The sequence below is a fragment of the Mustela nivalis genome (genome assembly GCF_964662115.1).
Source record: "Mustela nivalis genome assembly, chromosome: 2".
Taxonomy (NCBI): Eukaryota; Metazoa; Chordata; class Mammalia; order Carnivora; family Mustelidae; genus Mustela; species Mustela nivalis.
This window is the reverse complement of record NC_139021.1, coordinates 143191341-143205651: the sequence shown is the minus strand read 5'-3', so window position 1 is coordinate 143205651 and position 14311 is coordinate 143191341. Positions and strand designations below refer to the sequence as shown.

General features: G+C 44.6%; 1 protein-coding gene across 1 annotated transcript; it reads left to right on the top strand.

Moving 5' to 3' along the window:
- Positions 1-4965: 4965 nt before the first annotated feature.
- On the top strand, positions 4966-9322 carry LRIT2 (leucine rich repeat, Ig-like and transmembrane domains 2; the record flags this gene model as incomplete). Its single annotated transcript, XM_082719057.1, has 3 exons — positions 4966-5075; positions 5574-6355; positions 8574-9322. 3 exons carry the CDS (start codon positions 4966-4968, stop codon positions 9320-9322), a joined length of 1641 nt encoding a protein of 546 aa, XP_082575183.1.
- Positions 9323-14311: the final 4989 nt, after the last annotated feature.

Here is a 14311-nt window from a genome sequence, read left to right as displayed (position 1 = left end):
TCAGAAAGCCATGGGAGGTAGCACAAATAGGTGCTTTTTGGTAACTTATTCTTAGGTCTGCAGGAAAACAAGATATAGGTTGATGGAAAACAAGAAGCTATAGGGATGAACTAGATAATAAAGAACTGTAGGAAAACAAGAGATAGGTTCATGGAAAACGAGAAGCTTTCTGTACAAACTAAGGATATAGGAGGGAAGTAGGAACAAGAAGGTGTTAGCTTTGCAGGAGGCAGAGTGTATTTTAATGGCTCAGTTTGTGAAAGCTTTGGACAAACATCAACTTAGGTAGAAAACCGTCTATTGCGGTCCACATTTAAAGTTCTCCATTGTCCTAGGTACAGAATAATTTATCTCCTTGGAGTTCCGGCCCATAAGCCTGAGAGATGTTTCTGGCAGATTAGCAAGGGGTCTTTATTTGAGAGGATACAGGGATCAGAGGAAAAGGCAAGAGACTAACAGACCTTGCTTATCTGCAGGGCTATCCCGCCCTCTGCAGTCACCTGTGGGGTGATCCTGCCCCGCGAAGGCCTAGGCCAGCATTAGTTCAAACCTTAACCTAGTGGGGCAATGCCCTCGACCAGGTCTCCTGGACCCCAACACTCACGGACACGCACACACACAGTCTCTTTATGCATTAGCCACAATCGTTCAGTCCCACACATGCAGAGATGCATGTTATGTCCTCACTGTCTACACTTAAGGATTCTAACACTTTTGTCTCTGGGTGCCATTCATCCTAGATCATCATTTGATTTTCAGTAAATTCTAGAGGTTTAGATGATGTCGAAGAGACTCCTGCTCATTTACTCTTGGGCTGGAGGAATGTGAGTTTAAGGGAGCATTCGCGGTGGGTGGCACGGAGCATTCAACACACAGCTCACCTTGGTCCCCGTGCAGCGGCCTTTGTTATTTGACTTAACTTCCCTGGGTGCCTGAGGGTGTCTCAGGGCCTTCCCAGTTATTCAGGAAGCCATTTCAAAGTGGGATTCCTGTTCAGTTTGTTTTAAACTAGGGAACCGCTGAGAGGTTGTCTCTGCACACAAGTGAGGGTGAATGATCCCAGCAAAAGAGTCAATGTTGTGTCTTGTCTGCAGGATTGAGCTCTAACAAAGGGGGCATCCAGGGTGTTTGGTGCCAAGGCCTTTAGCTAACAACTGGGGAAATTTGGGGATAGCAAGAGGTTCAAGAAAATTATTTTGCTGATATCAACTAAGAGACTCCATATTGTGTTGAACCATTGCCAAATATGAAACACTATGATGTATTGATTTCTTTCCTTTCTTAAAGACTATTTATTTATGAAAAATAGAGAAGAGGGAGGAGGATAGAGAGAGTGAGCGGGGTGGGGGGCACTGGGGAGCAGAGGGAGAGGGACAAGCAGACTCCATGCTGAGTGCAGGACTTAATCCCAGGACCTTGGGATCATGACCTGAGCTGAAACCAAGAATCAGACACTCAACCAGCTGAGCCACCCAGGTGTCCCAGTGCAGTGATTTCTAAAGTTTCTGTACTCCCTCTTATATTTACAAAAGACCTTGCAACATATGACCTTACAACATATTTTCCTATTCTCTTTCATTTGATCTTTACATCAACCCATTATGGATGCTAAGCTACTTGATTTTACAGATGAAACAACAAGCGCAATGAGTTGAATAATTCATAGAGAGTAGCTATCAGTTTTTCTTGGAGGGTCTAAGCCTTTGATAACTTTCTTCCAGGCTGAGGGTCTTTATTCAGTGGTGATCTCTGCAATGCAATCTATAGCAAGTTCAGTATGGAAATGGGTTTTTTTTTTCAAGTCACCAAAAACCGTAAGAACCATAAGACCACCAATATACATGCACATGGTATTTCTATATATGGGTATTTTCTGGCCATCATCTGGAGGATACATCTGAACATAACTTAAGGGCCATAGCCATTGGTAAGAGAAATTATTTGGTTGGAAGATGACAAGACCACTGTCTACATCATGGATCAACAAACATATTCTGTAAAGAAAATCACATAGTAAATAGTGTAGGCTCTGTCACTCCTGCTCAGGTCCTCTGATGGAATGTGAAAGCAGCCATAGACAATATATAGGTTAATGGGCATGGATGTATTCCAATAAAATGTTATTCACAAAAACAGATGGCAGGCTGGATTTGGCTCTCAGGCTGTAGTTTTCCAACCTCTGATGTAAATTTATCAAGGTATTTCTGCTGTCAAGACCCAAGACTCAGTTCTGATTGTTAGATATATGAGATTGACAGGCTTTCCCCAAATTAGCACAAATATAAATGCAATAGATGAAAGCAGCCACCTATTGAAATAGTGAGGAAGTTTCCTCTAAATGATTGACAGAGCCAATCAAGATTGAGAAATTATTGGCCTAAAGACAAGTAAGATCCAATTAGTTTTATTAAATTTTGTTTGATGAATATTCAGGAATTGAAAGCAAGAATTTGTTAGTGTTTATCCAATATTATGTGGATGTGTGTGTGTAAGAGAGAGATAGAGACAGACAGAAAATTCAAACTTTTCAATGATTCATTAAGACCTATTTGGGTGGGTCTGGATGGAATGACCCCCAAGATGCTTTCTTTTTTTTTTTTTTTAAAGATTTTATTTATTTGACAGAGAGAGAGATTACAAGTAGGCAGAGAGGCAGGCAGAGAGAGAGAAGGGAGGAAGCAGGCTCCCTGCAGAGCAGGGAGCCTGATGCGGGGCTCGATCCCAGAATCCTGGGATCATGACCTGAGCCGAAGGCAGAGGCTTTAACCCACTGAGCCACACAGGCGCTCCCCCAAGATGCTTTCAATTCCCCTTGTTGTTATATCTCTTGAGTTTAGGGACACCACTTAGTTATTTGAGGTAAATGACATAACTCAGCTTTAATTGTCCCAATCTCTTGCCTTAGTTGACAACACAGCTACACATCTGTGCCCATATGCCAAATAAGAAAATCAGAAGATGAGGGAGGTCAAGAGAGAAGGAGCAGTGCAGAAGTGGCCTGCGTAATTCCAGAGTTGACATGCCAGTGGTTGTTGTTCTCAGGCTTTCAGCAAACCAGTGGAAGGTTAGGTTCAGCTGGATTCACTGGAAGAGGGTAGCCTGGCATGAACATAGAAGAAATTGTGGGGGATGGAGATATCTTTAATTCCTTATATTTGGAGGTGAGAAAATAATTCACTAGTGGGGTGTGATGCAGTGAATTAAATCAAATTTTCCCAAAAAGAAAGCTTGATAAAATCCTGACCAATCTGCTGCAAACCTCTGAAGTGAGATCAGAGTTCCCTCCCACACCATTAGACCAAACTCGCTGGGCCCTTGGAACCTCTTCACCCTCAGTTGCTGTATATGGGTTGCTTTAGGAAGGGCATGATCTCATGCAAGCAATCTTTGCAGCTGAGCATGAACCAATTCCTTGAAGGGGGTCTAGGCCACACATCTCCATGTCTAGCACAAGCTTTGCACCCACTGCACTGTCTTTGTTTTGATTTTTACCTTAAGAGGACATCAGAGATCTAGCCATATTGTAGAGCTAGACAAGAAACTCGAACAAATATATCTGGCTTTGATGGAAAGCCTGAAATGTAATCAGCTTAGTTGGTGACCCATTTCCCTCATCACTGGTTAACTACTAAGAGGATTTTCTTCCTTTAGGCCTTTTGTACAGTATAATGTATATCCTGAGTCTTAGGGGAGCTCATGGAATGTCAATATTTACCAGGAAGTACCTTGTAGTCTCTTATAGACAGCATATGGATGGGTCATCCTTTAAAAAATTTTTTTTTCTTTAAAAATTTTTTTTCTTTATTTAAGAGAGAGAACAAGGAGGGGGAGCAGCAGTTAGAGGAAGAGGGAGAAGCAATCTCACTGCTGAGAAGAGAGCCTGATGTGGGGCTTGATCCTAGGACCGTGGAATCAGCTGCTCTTCAAGAGTCTGTTGGTGTAGGAAGGGAATTAACATAATTACTGTATGTTAGGTACTTTAATTTACATAACCTCAAAGTTTCCTAGAAACACAGTAAAGTATTTATTAATTTCCTCACTTTGCAGGGTAGAAATTGAGACTCCTGGAGGTTAAGTGACCTTCCAAAGATCTCAAGACAAGGAAGCATCAACTAGAGAGAAGACTCCATGGCATAGGGTCTAAAAAGCTTTGCCCACCAGTGGATTCCTTGCACCTAGAAAGTGTGTGAAGAGGGCCAATAAATAGTTGTTGAATAATTAAGGAGTGGAAGAGCAAGTGCCCCAAATCACATATATCTCACCTTAAAATGTAAGTCTCATGCTTATCATTTGAAATACACAGCATTCAGGGAAAGTTGTGAGATCCAGAATAACAAACACACATTTCCTTAATCAGAAAATACAGTCTTGTGGTTTAACCTCTGCACTGTGATGCTTCTCTGACTCAGCTCATCTACGTGGCATAGACAGCTGTCTTAATGCAGTATACGAATGAATCCATCACATGAGGTGTGGGGAGAAAACCAGGGATGGCAGTGGTTCCATCTTTGTTACCCACCATCTGCATTCACTTCTAGAGAGTGGTTGAAAATTTGAGTTTTCAGGAGCCAATTGTGATAGATGAAATATTAGATGGATTCTGGCCTGATAACCAGAACCACAGTGCCCAGGATAGTATTTCCTGCTTGTTTCTTAGATCATTTTGTAAGAAACTGGGGGAAGGCAGTATCGGTGCTGAATAGGACAGTTGGTTTAGAGTTTGCTTAGCAGACTGAAGAACCGGACAAAGGGTGAATCCTGTGATCTTAGTTAAGGGGCATAGCTTCCTCTTCATGGGTTCTTATTGAGCTTGGGATCTGGGCCATAACAGACCTATGAGCATCCAGGAGCTTTGCCACTGCTGTGCTGACCTACATCACCAGGGATTACCAATAATAGGATCTGCCACTCAGAGCTTGGGCTATACTTATTCAAAACTTGCAAGGTGATTTCTTACAGAAGAATATGGCTTCAGTTTTCTATTATTTCCTGCTAGTTCTTGTCTTTCTGGATTCACATGCAGCTCAGCCACCCTGTCTGCCAGGATGTACCTGCTCAGAGGACAGTTTCAGCAGGTGGGCTATGCTGACAAGATGCCAGGAGGTTGTAGGGGGTGGGCTATTTTTAGAGATGAAGTGGAGTGGGAACAGACCTATATTTGGCAGGAAATCAGCCAAATCTCTAGTTGGTGCTAAACTTTGGAGAACTGTGCACTTTTACCAAAATGGGTCTCTTTTATTTCAAGTGAATAATACCTATTTTTTTAAATTCATATGCCTAATGCTAGAATAAACCTGATATCACTTGCCTGATGTTCTTCTTTCTTAAAGATATATGTACTTATTTTAGAGAGAGACAGAGAGTGAGAGAATGTGCATGAGTTGGGGGAGGGGCAGAGGGAGAGAGAGAGCGGTAAAGTAGACTCCCTGCTGAGCTGGGAGCTCAATTCAGGGCTTGATCTCAGGACCCTAAGATCATGACCTGCATGTAACCAAGAGTCAGTCGCTTAACTGACTGAGCCACCCAGGAGACCCCTCCAATATTCACCTTAAAGCTTTTGGTTTCTTGTACAGGGCTCTGCGGTGCATATCTATCTCTTTAGGAAAGATCCCAAGGAACCATCCTGAACAGTTAAAGTTGTTGAGAATTGAAAATTCACCCTTATTTGAACTGCCTCGAGGGTCCTTCATCAACATGAGCACATTGGAATACCTTTGGCTTAATTTTAATAACATCTCTGTGATACACCCGGGAGCCCTAGAGCACCTGTCAGAACTGAAAGAGCTGAGACTGGAGGGGAACAAACTCCGTTCAGTACCATGGACAGCATTCCAAGCCACACCTCTCCTGAGGGTCTTGGATCTCAAACACAACAGGATTGATGTGCTCCCTGAGCTAGCCCTTCAGTTCTTGATCAACCTGACCTACCTTGACCTATCCTCCAATAGGCTTACAGTTGTATCTAAGAGTGTCTTCTTGAACTGGCTAGTCTATCAGAAACACCCGCAGCCTGGCTGTGGAGCCAAGGTTCTCTCCAGCATGGTGCTAGCACTGCACAACAACCCCTGGGTATGTGACTGTCGCTTGAGGGGACTTGTCCAGTTTGTAAAGTCCATCAGCATCCCGGTCATCCTGGCGAATTCCTACCTGATGTGCCAACGCCCTCTCTCCAAGGCAGGGCAACTTTTTCATGAAACTGAGCTCAGTGCTTGCATGAAGCCACAAGTCTCAACCCCCAGTGCCAGTGTCACCATCCAGAAGGGACAGAATGTGACCCTGAGATGCCAGGCACGGGCCAGCCCTTCACCAACCATTGCGTGGACTTACCCCCTGAGCATGTGGCGGGAATTCAATGGTAAGCCACAGACACCCTCTCAATGTATCTGGGGGAATAGTGAGGTCTTACAGCAACCCAGTCCTCAGTAGGGATTTTCTATACTGGATCAATCACAAAGTAGGATTGGTAAGACTGGTAAGATTGGGGTGGACCTGAATTATACCCACCACAATAGAAATTTTCCAAGACAGTGTTCCACTACTGGCATTATTTCAAATGGTTGCATGCAGATCTTTATGGGATATATATATATATATATATATATATATATATATACACACACACATACATACACACACACACACATACGTATATATATACTTGACATATTGTATAAATATTATAAAATCATATATGAACAAATATGTTCTTTGAGAGACTTCTAGATGCAAAAATACTGTGCTGTGTATTTTTAAATCATAGAATTTCTGACTAGGACTGATTCTAGAGATTATCTATTAATTATTTCCTAAAATTTCTGGAGTAGACTCATCTGGAGGTACTTGTTAGAAATAAGATTTCCAGGCCCTGCCCTGGAGATTCAGATTCCTTGTGTCTAGGGAAGGGTCTGAGGTTAATGTATATTGACTAGGGTTCCTCTTCTCCACTCCTCCTTTCCCAAGTAATTCTTACCATTGGGCAAGGTTGGGAATTCCTACATACTGGTTGAATTTTATACTTCCCACCACAGTGTTGTTCAGATCTTGTTAGTTTAAAGTTGTAATACTGGGACACTGGGTGAGGAAATGACCCCCATGGGCCTCAACATTGGGATTCAAGCCTGCCTCTCATGTCCTGAAACTCTATGCTCTCTTTTCATACCTCAGCTGCAATCACCTTTAGTGCAACCCTACAGGGTTGGGACACAGCACAAGACCAAGGATGGCCTCCCTGGTGACATCTTAATGCTGTCTAGACAACAACTAGGAATATATAAATAAAACTTGAGAAATACAGTCAGTTACCCATATATATTTGTTATGCATAGTGACAAATTGCTGGAAGATTTAAAAATACCTAACAAAATGAACTGTTGACTTTTCCTATCATTTTGATCATATCTTATTGGGTTAAGATTAAATACCAGTGAAGGAGAAATGTAGGATTTGTTTTTGTAGCATCTTGAAGAACAGTGAGATGCATATGTCTTTTTTAGTGTTCTGTAGTCAGTTTCTTTGGTACCATGTTATATGTATCCTCTCAGTAATAACACAGCTCACACTGAGCACTTACTATCAAACTTAGGGAATGAGTACTATTATCATCCCATTTTACCAATGAGGAAATTGAGGCCAAAAGTATCTAAGCAACTGGTCCAAGACCATATACTTAGTAAGGAATAGAATCTAAGCATTTGGATCCAGACTCTAAGCCTCTCTATATCTGGGAAGTAGAAAGGCAATTCTTTTAAATATTTTTTTTAAGATTTATTTATTTATTTTGGAAATAGAGAGAGCACAAGTGGAGGGGAGGGTCAGAGGGAGATGGAGAGATAAGGAGAAAAGCAGACTCCCTGATGAGCATGGAGCCCAACACAGGACTCCATCTCATGACCCTGAGATCATGGCTTGAGCTGAAACCAAGAGTTGGATGCTTAACTGACAGAGCCACTCAGGTGCCCCCAAAAGGCAATTTTTGAAGCTCACAATACCACATCGTTGTAAGAGATCTCCCCAAAACCATGCTGTTAGCTCAGCAACACTTCCGGTGGTTTGCTGGGAACAGCTAGTGAGGTTGGAAGTATGGTCTTTATAGGCAGAAGAACGAGGTTCCTGATTAGTCACCGCCTCTGAACATGTCTCCCTATGGGCAAGTTGCTTATTCACTCCTTTTTTTTTTTTTTAAGATTATTTATTTATTTATTTGACAGAGAGAAATCACAAGTAGTCAGAGAGGCAGGCAGAGAGAGAGAGAGGGAAGCAGGTTCCCCGCTGAGCAGAGAGCCCGATGCGGGACTCGATCCCAGGACCCCGAGATCATGACCTGAGCCGAAGGCAGCGGCTTAACCCACTGAGCCACCCAGGCGCCCCTGCTTATTCACTCCTATCCTCAGCTTCTTATGTGTGAAACTGGGGTACTTACCTTACAGGGGGGGGCTGAGAGGCAAATACACAGCACCAAACACTGCTTAATAAATGGTCACCTCCAGCTTAAAAAGAAATAACTGGTATTGCTGAACTGTCCAGCTTTTTGTCAGAGACATGTCTATCGAGCTGCTTTGCTCTCTCTCTCCCAGTGTTGACTTCATCTACTGCAGAAGACACTGCTCTGTCGGAACTGATCATACCTGCTGCCCATCTGGTAGACAGAGGCAATTACACCTGTGTGGCCTCCAACTTCCTGGGTAGGAGCACCCTTGTCATCTCCCTCTACGTCCAGCCCGCCCAGGCCCTGCCTCCCTCTTTCCCTTCACAGGACAATGCCTATGTTGACCTGCGGGTCGTCAGGCAGACGGTGCACGGGATTTTGCTGGAGTGGTTGGCAGTGGCAGATGCTACTGAGGAGAAATGGTTCACCCTCTACCTTACATCAGATGAAACGCTCAGGAAGGAAGTGGTGCACCTTGGCCCCGGAAACAACATGTACGCTGTGGAGGACCTCCTTCCTGGCACCAAATATGAGGCATGCCTCAGCCTGGAGGGCCAGCCCGCACACCGGGGCCGGTGTGTGGTCTTTGTGACGGGCAGAGACCACCATGAGCTGGAGGGCCGGGAGCGCCTGCTGCATGTCGCAGTGGTCCTGTGTGCGGTGCTGCTTGTGGTGCCCGTGGGTGCCTATGTCTGGGCAGCCCAGGCTCCCTGCAGCTGTGGGGAATGGACGCTTCCCTGCTGTCCTCAGCGCAGGAAGGCCCCCAGGTGCCCGCGTGCGGCGCCACAGCAGTGGGACTCCTCCTGCAGAGAACCCATAGCAGTCTGTGAGGATGGCCTGGGCCCCAGAGATGCTGAAGGGCATGAGGAGAAAGACAGAGAGGAAGACTGGGGCTGAACAGCTCAGGCTGGGCATGGCAGTCATGGTGGGGGGCATTGCGGCAGGGAATGTGGGGCAGTAGTCCCCAAACCCAACCTCTGTGGCAACTCAGTTTGCCTTGACCCATTTATTCAACTCTATTTATTGAGCACTTACTCTGTTCCAGGCACTGAACTTGACACAATGATCAGGAAGACACAATTCTTCATGGAAGGGATGCTGGCCCAATTAATTATCTTACTATACATGATGGCTAGAAGTCAATACATATTACTCTTTCCATAGATATAGCCATACATAGGACAATTACATAGGACATGCTGCATGTGCTATCCTGTTGGAGAAAGGTAGAATTCCACCCCTTTCTAGAGGCGAATGAGCAGAAGCCCAGCAAGTTACGGTGGCTTGTGCAACATCACCCATCTAACCAGCTGGTGGGGGCACCACTCGAGAGGAGCTCTCATTCCATTGTTTCCCCTAAATGTCTGCTCTGCCACATTCTTGTGTCTCCTTCAGAAAGTATTCTTCTTCCTCTTACTGCAAACTCCCAATGAGATCACATAAATTTGAGGATCCAAAAAGCTCCCCTATGGGGCAATGAGAATCCAATGGGTAATGTGACTCTCTGTTTGTGGGTGTCTGTGTCTCCATGAGCAGTCCTTGGGGCTCTGGAGAGCCTGGAGCCATTAGGACGGAGGAATAGGAGACTGGTTGCAACCCAGGGCTCATGCTCCAGGGATTGTTAGAAAGTAGAGTTGAGGGGCACCTGGGTGGCTCAGTGGGTTAGGGCCTCTGCCTTTGGCTCGAGTCATGATCATCGGGCTCTCTCCTTAGTGGGGAGCCTGCTTCCCCCTCTCTCTCTGTCTGCCTCTCTGTCTACTTGTAATCTCTGTCTGTCAAATAAATAAACAAAATCTTTAAAAGAAAGAAAGAAAGAAAGAAAGAAAGAAAGAAAGAAAGAAAGAAAGAAAGAAAGAAAGAAAAAGAAAGAAAGAAAGAAAGAAAAGAAAGTAGAGTTGGAAGGGCCATACCCAGAAGGAACAGAATCTATATAGAATCAAATGACCCTATAATCATTATTATTACTATCTACAAATGGGAGGGGGGCTACAGAACCCTGATGGCCAACCAGTCTTATGGTTTTTCTAGTCCCATGTCCATAACATCTCAGCTCTGAGGACAAGTGTCTATTACATGAATGAGGGTATAATCTCCACTCCCTTCCCCTATTAAATGTTTCAGGTTCTCCTATTAAACCCCTGAGAGGTAATTGTCTCCTCCTATCTGGGTGTACATGTAGTGTACCCATGAACCCCAGAGAACCTCATTGTCCCTCCAGGCATCCCTGCTGGTTGCTGATCTTTCTCAGGATATAAACCCACATCTGCCTTTCTGCAGCTTCTCCTGGGCCACAGGAAAATTCCCTGCAAACTGTTGATTATCTCTCTGTGACATTCCAAGAAATGTTTTCTCCCTCCTTCCTGCCTTCTTCACCCATTCCTAGTCATCCTTCCAGGCCCATTTCGTGTATTATGGTCTCCTAGGCTTAAAAAAAAAAAAAAATATATATATATATATATATATATATATATATACACATACAGAGACATGATCACACCTAAGAACATATATTTTAAAATCATACATACATATGTATAGTTATATGTATATAAACAACATATACATGCGTGTAATGCAGTAGAGAATTTGTTCATGAATAATTTCCCATGATACCTTTTGAAGAAACGTGATCAGAGCAAAGCAAGAGCTTGCACTTCTGGCCTCTGTGGCCTTTGTGTCTTTCTCTCCATAGAATCGGAGTCTGTCTATGGGTCATGCAGGGTACAGCAATTCTGAAGTGACCTGGGACTACCAGGAAGGCAAGAGTGGATGTTCTGGCCTCCACTTCCAGCAAAGAAAGCTTCGTGGTGGGCAGAAGGGACAGGATAGGAGGAAGGGCCATGGAGGACATGTGTAGCATAGCAGGGGCAGCATCCAGGTGCTTCTACGGACATGGAAATTCAGGGAGAGGATTCAAGGTCTGGAGAGGATTTCTAATTATTTCAAGACCCTTGAATTGCCCTTAAAAAAAAATCTAGGGTAAGAGATGCACATTCTCCAGCTCGATTAGGCAATGTGATGACGGTAGGGTTAAGAACATAGGCTCTGGGTGCCTGGGTGGCTCAGTGGGCTAAGCCTCTGCCTTTGGCTCAGGTCATGATCTCAGGGTCCTGGGATTGAGCCCCACATTGGGCTCTCTGCTCAGCAGGGAGCCTGCTTCCCCTCTCTCTCTGCCTGCCTCTCTGCCTACTGGTGATCTCTCTCTCTGTCAAATAAGTAAACAAAATCTAAGAAAGAAAGAAAGAAAGAAAGAAAGAAAGAAAGAAAGAAAGAAAGAAAGAAAGAAAGAAACATAGGCTCTGGGACCCAGGAACTCAGGAACTCCATTTCCTGGGCTTAAGTTCTAGCTTTGCTTCCTACTGACTTTGTGACTTTGGGCAAATTACTCTACTGTTCTGTGCCTCAAATTCCTCATTCAAAAAAATGAGAATAATAATACTACCTGCTCCTAAGGTTTTCCTGATGTTGTAAAACTCTCAGAACTCTCAGAACAAAGCCTGGCACATAGTAAGCCCTCAATAAATGTCATCACAATAAACGTTATCACCATTAAGAGTATCTCAATCTGTTGAATGGATAAAGAAGATGTGGTATATATATATACAATGGAGTACTATGCAGCCATCAAAAGAAATGAAATCTTGCCATTTGCGACGACGTGAAATAAGTCAACTGGAGAAGGACAACTATCATATGATCTCCCTGATATGAGGAAGTGGAGATGCAATGTGGGGGGTTTGGGGGGTAGGAAAAGAATAAATGAAACAAGATGGGATTGGGAGGGAGACAAACCATAAGTGACTCTTAATGTCACAAAACAAACTGAGGGTTGCCAGGGGGAGGGGGGAAGGAAGAGGGGGGTGGGGTTATGGACATTGGGGAAGGTATGTGCTTGGTGAGTGCTGTGAAGTGTGTAAACCTGGCGATTCACAGACCTGTACCCCTGGGGCTAATAATACATTATACATTTATTAAAAAAATCAAAAAAATTTAAAAAAAAAGAGTATCTCAATCTGTGTTTTCCTTGACTGTGAGTCAGTATACAGATTAGGCCATTTGGAACATCAGGTCTTACTAAGACTACGTGTTTGCGTATGTATAGATATATGTGTGATAATGTGGTAACTATGCCAATACCCTTCACATTCTGTTTAATTAATGTTTAAAAGCTGCTGTGATTTCAGGGGCGCCTGCGTGGCTCAGTCACTTGATTTTGGCTCAGGTCGTGATCTCAGAGGCATGAGACCCAAACCTGCATCGGGTTCTGCGCTCAACAGAAAGTCTGCTTGTCTCCTTCTCCCTCTGCTCTGCCCTTTCCCCTACCCCACATAGATAAATAAATTTTATTTTTAAGAAAAGATGCTATAGTTTCAGATTCAGTTGTCATGCTTTTGGGAATCTTATCTCTTAAGAGCTTAGACCTAGTGATTTTAAGATGAGTGCCTTTGGTTCAGGAGACATTTGTAAGCAGTGCTACTTGCTTTTGGAATGAAGCCTTTGCTGGCCGCATGCGTCTGCTACTGTCAACCTGAGGGCAGGATTTTGTCCTTTTTCTTTTTTCTTCCTTTCTTCTGGCTTGTTGGAGCCTGTAGACGTAATACCTGGAAGAGGGTCTGGCACAGTACACTCAGAACATGTGTTATTAAAAAAATGACTGAGGGGACGCCTGGGTGGCTCAGTTGGTTAAGCAGCTGCCTTCGGCTCAGGTCATGATCCCAGCGTCCTGGGATCGAGTCCCTTGCTCAGCAGGGAGCCTGCTTCTCCCCCTGCCTCTGCCTGCCATTCTGTCTGCCTGTGCTCGCTCTCCCCCCCCTTCTCTCTCTGATAAATAAATAAAATCTTAAAAAAAAAAAGACTGAGTATGTTATTGATTAATAAATAAATGACTGAACCTCATTCCGTTCAAAACGTGCATTTGCACAATTTCCTAATGTCATATCCCAACATCACCAGCCTGTTGCTGCAAAATAAAGTCACTTACTTTATGGATCAATTTATGGTGGGTTTACACCACCACCGCTTAATCCTGCAAACTACACCAAACCTCACAACACCATCCCCCACTGCACCCACGTTATTTCTAAGGGACCCTCCCTGTGTCCACATGGACTGTGGCAGCCTCAGTCCTCACAGGGCATCCTCCCCATTCTCCTGTCCTTCCCCCTGTGGCCAGGGCCCTCCAGGACTGTCAGAGAGCATCACTGCCTGCCAACAGATGACAACACCCATGCTAGATGGGGCTGGACCTGGCTTCTCTCGAAGGCACCAGTCCTCAGGGTAGCAGTGTTGCAGAAGACCTCGGAGAAGCAGGAGGCTCCAGCTGTGCCCAGGTTTTGCCACGTTTTGCTTGTTGGCCTCTGAGGGTAGCTGCTCCGTACCAAGTCCCACAGGTTTTCTTAGGGACAGTCTCCTCAGTTCTTTTTTTTTTTTTTTTTAAAGATTTTATTTATTTATTTGACAGACAGAGATCACAAGTAGGCAGAGAGGCAGGCAGAAAGAGAGAGGAAGGGAAGCAGGCTCCCTGCTGAGCGGAGGACCCTGGGATCATGACCTGAGCTGAAGGCAGAGGCTTTAACCCACTGAGCCACCCAGGTGTCCAGTCTCCTCAGTTCTTAACTCCTGCAGAATGCAGGCTTCAGGGCTGCACAGGGCCAAAGCTGTGCCCTCTTTCCTGCTCTCCTCCACCTCCCTCCGAGGCCCCTCTCCTCTCATACAGAGGAGAGGCTCCCGGGCCTCTTGGTGGGTGGCAACATCCTGGAGGTCAGCATGCGCAGAGGTCCTCCTCTCCAGAATACGGCGCTCCAGCCTGCAGACATCCTCAAATGTCCTCTCATCCACCTAAGAATAGCAATTATCTCCTGAGCTTGTATCAGCAGATACAGAGCT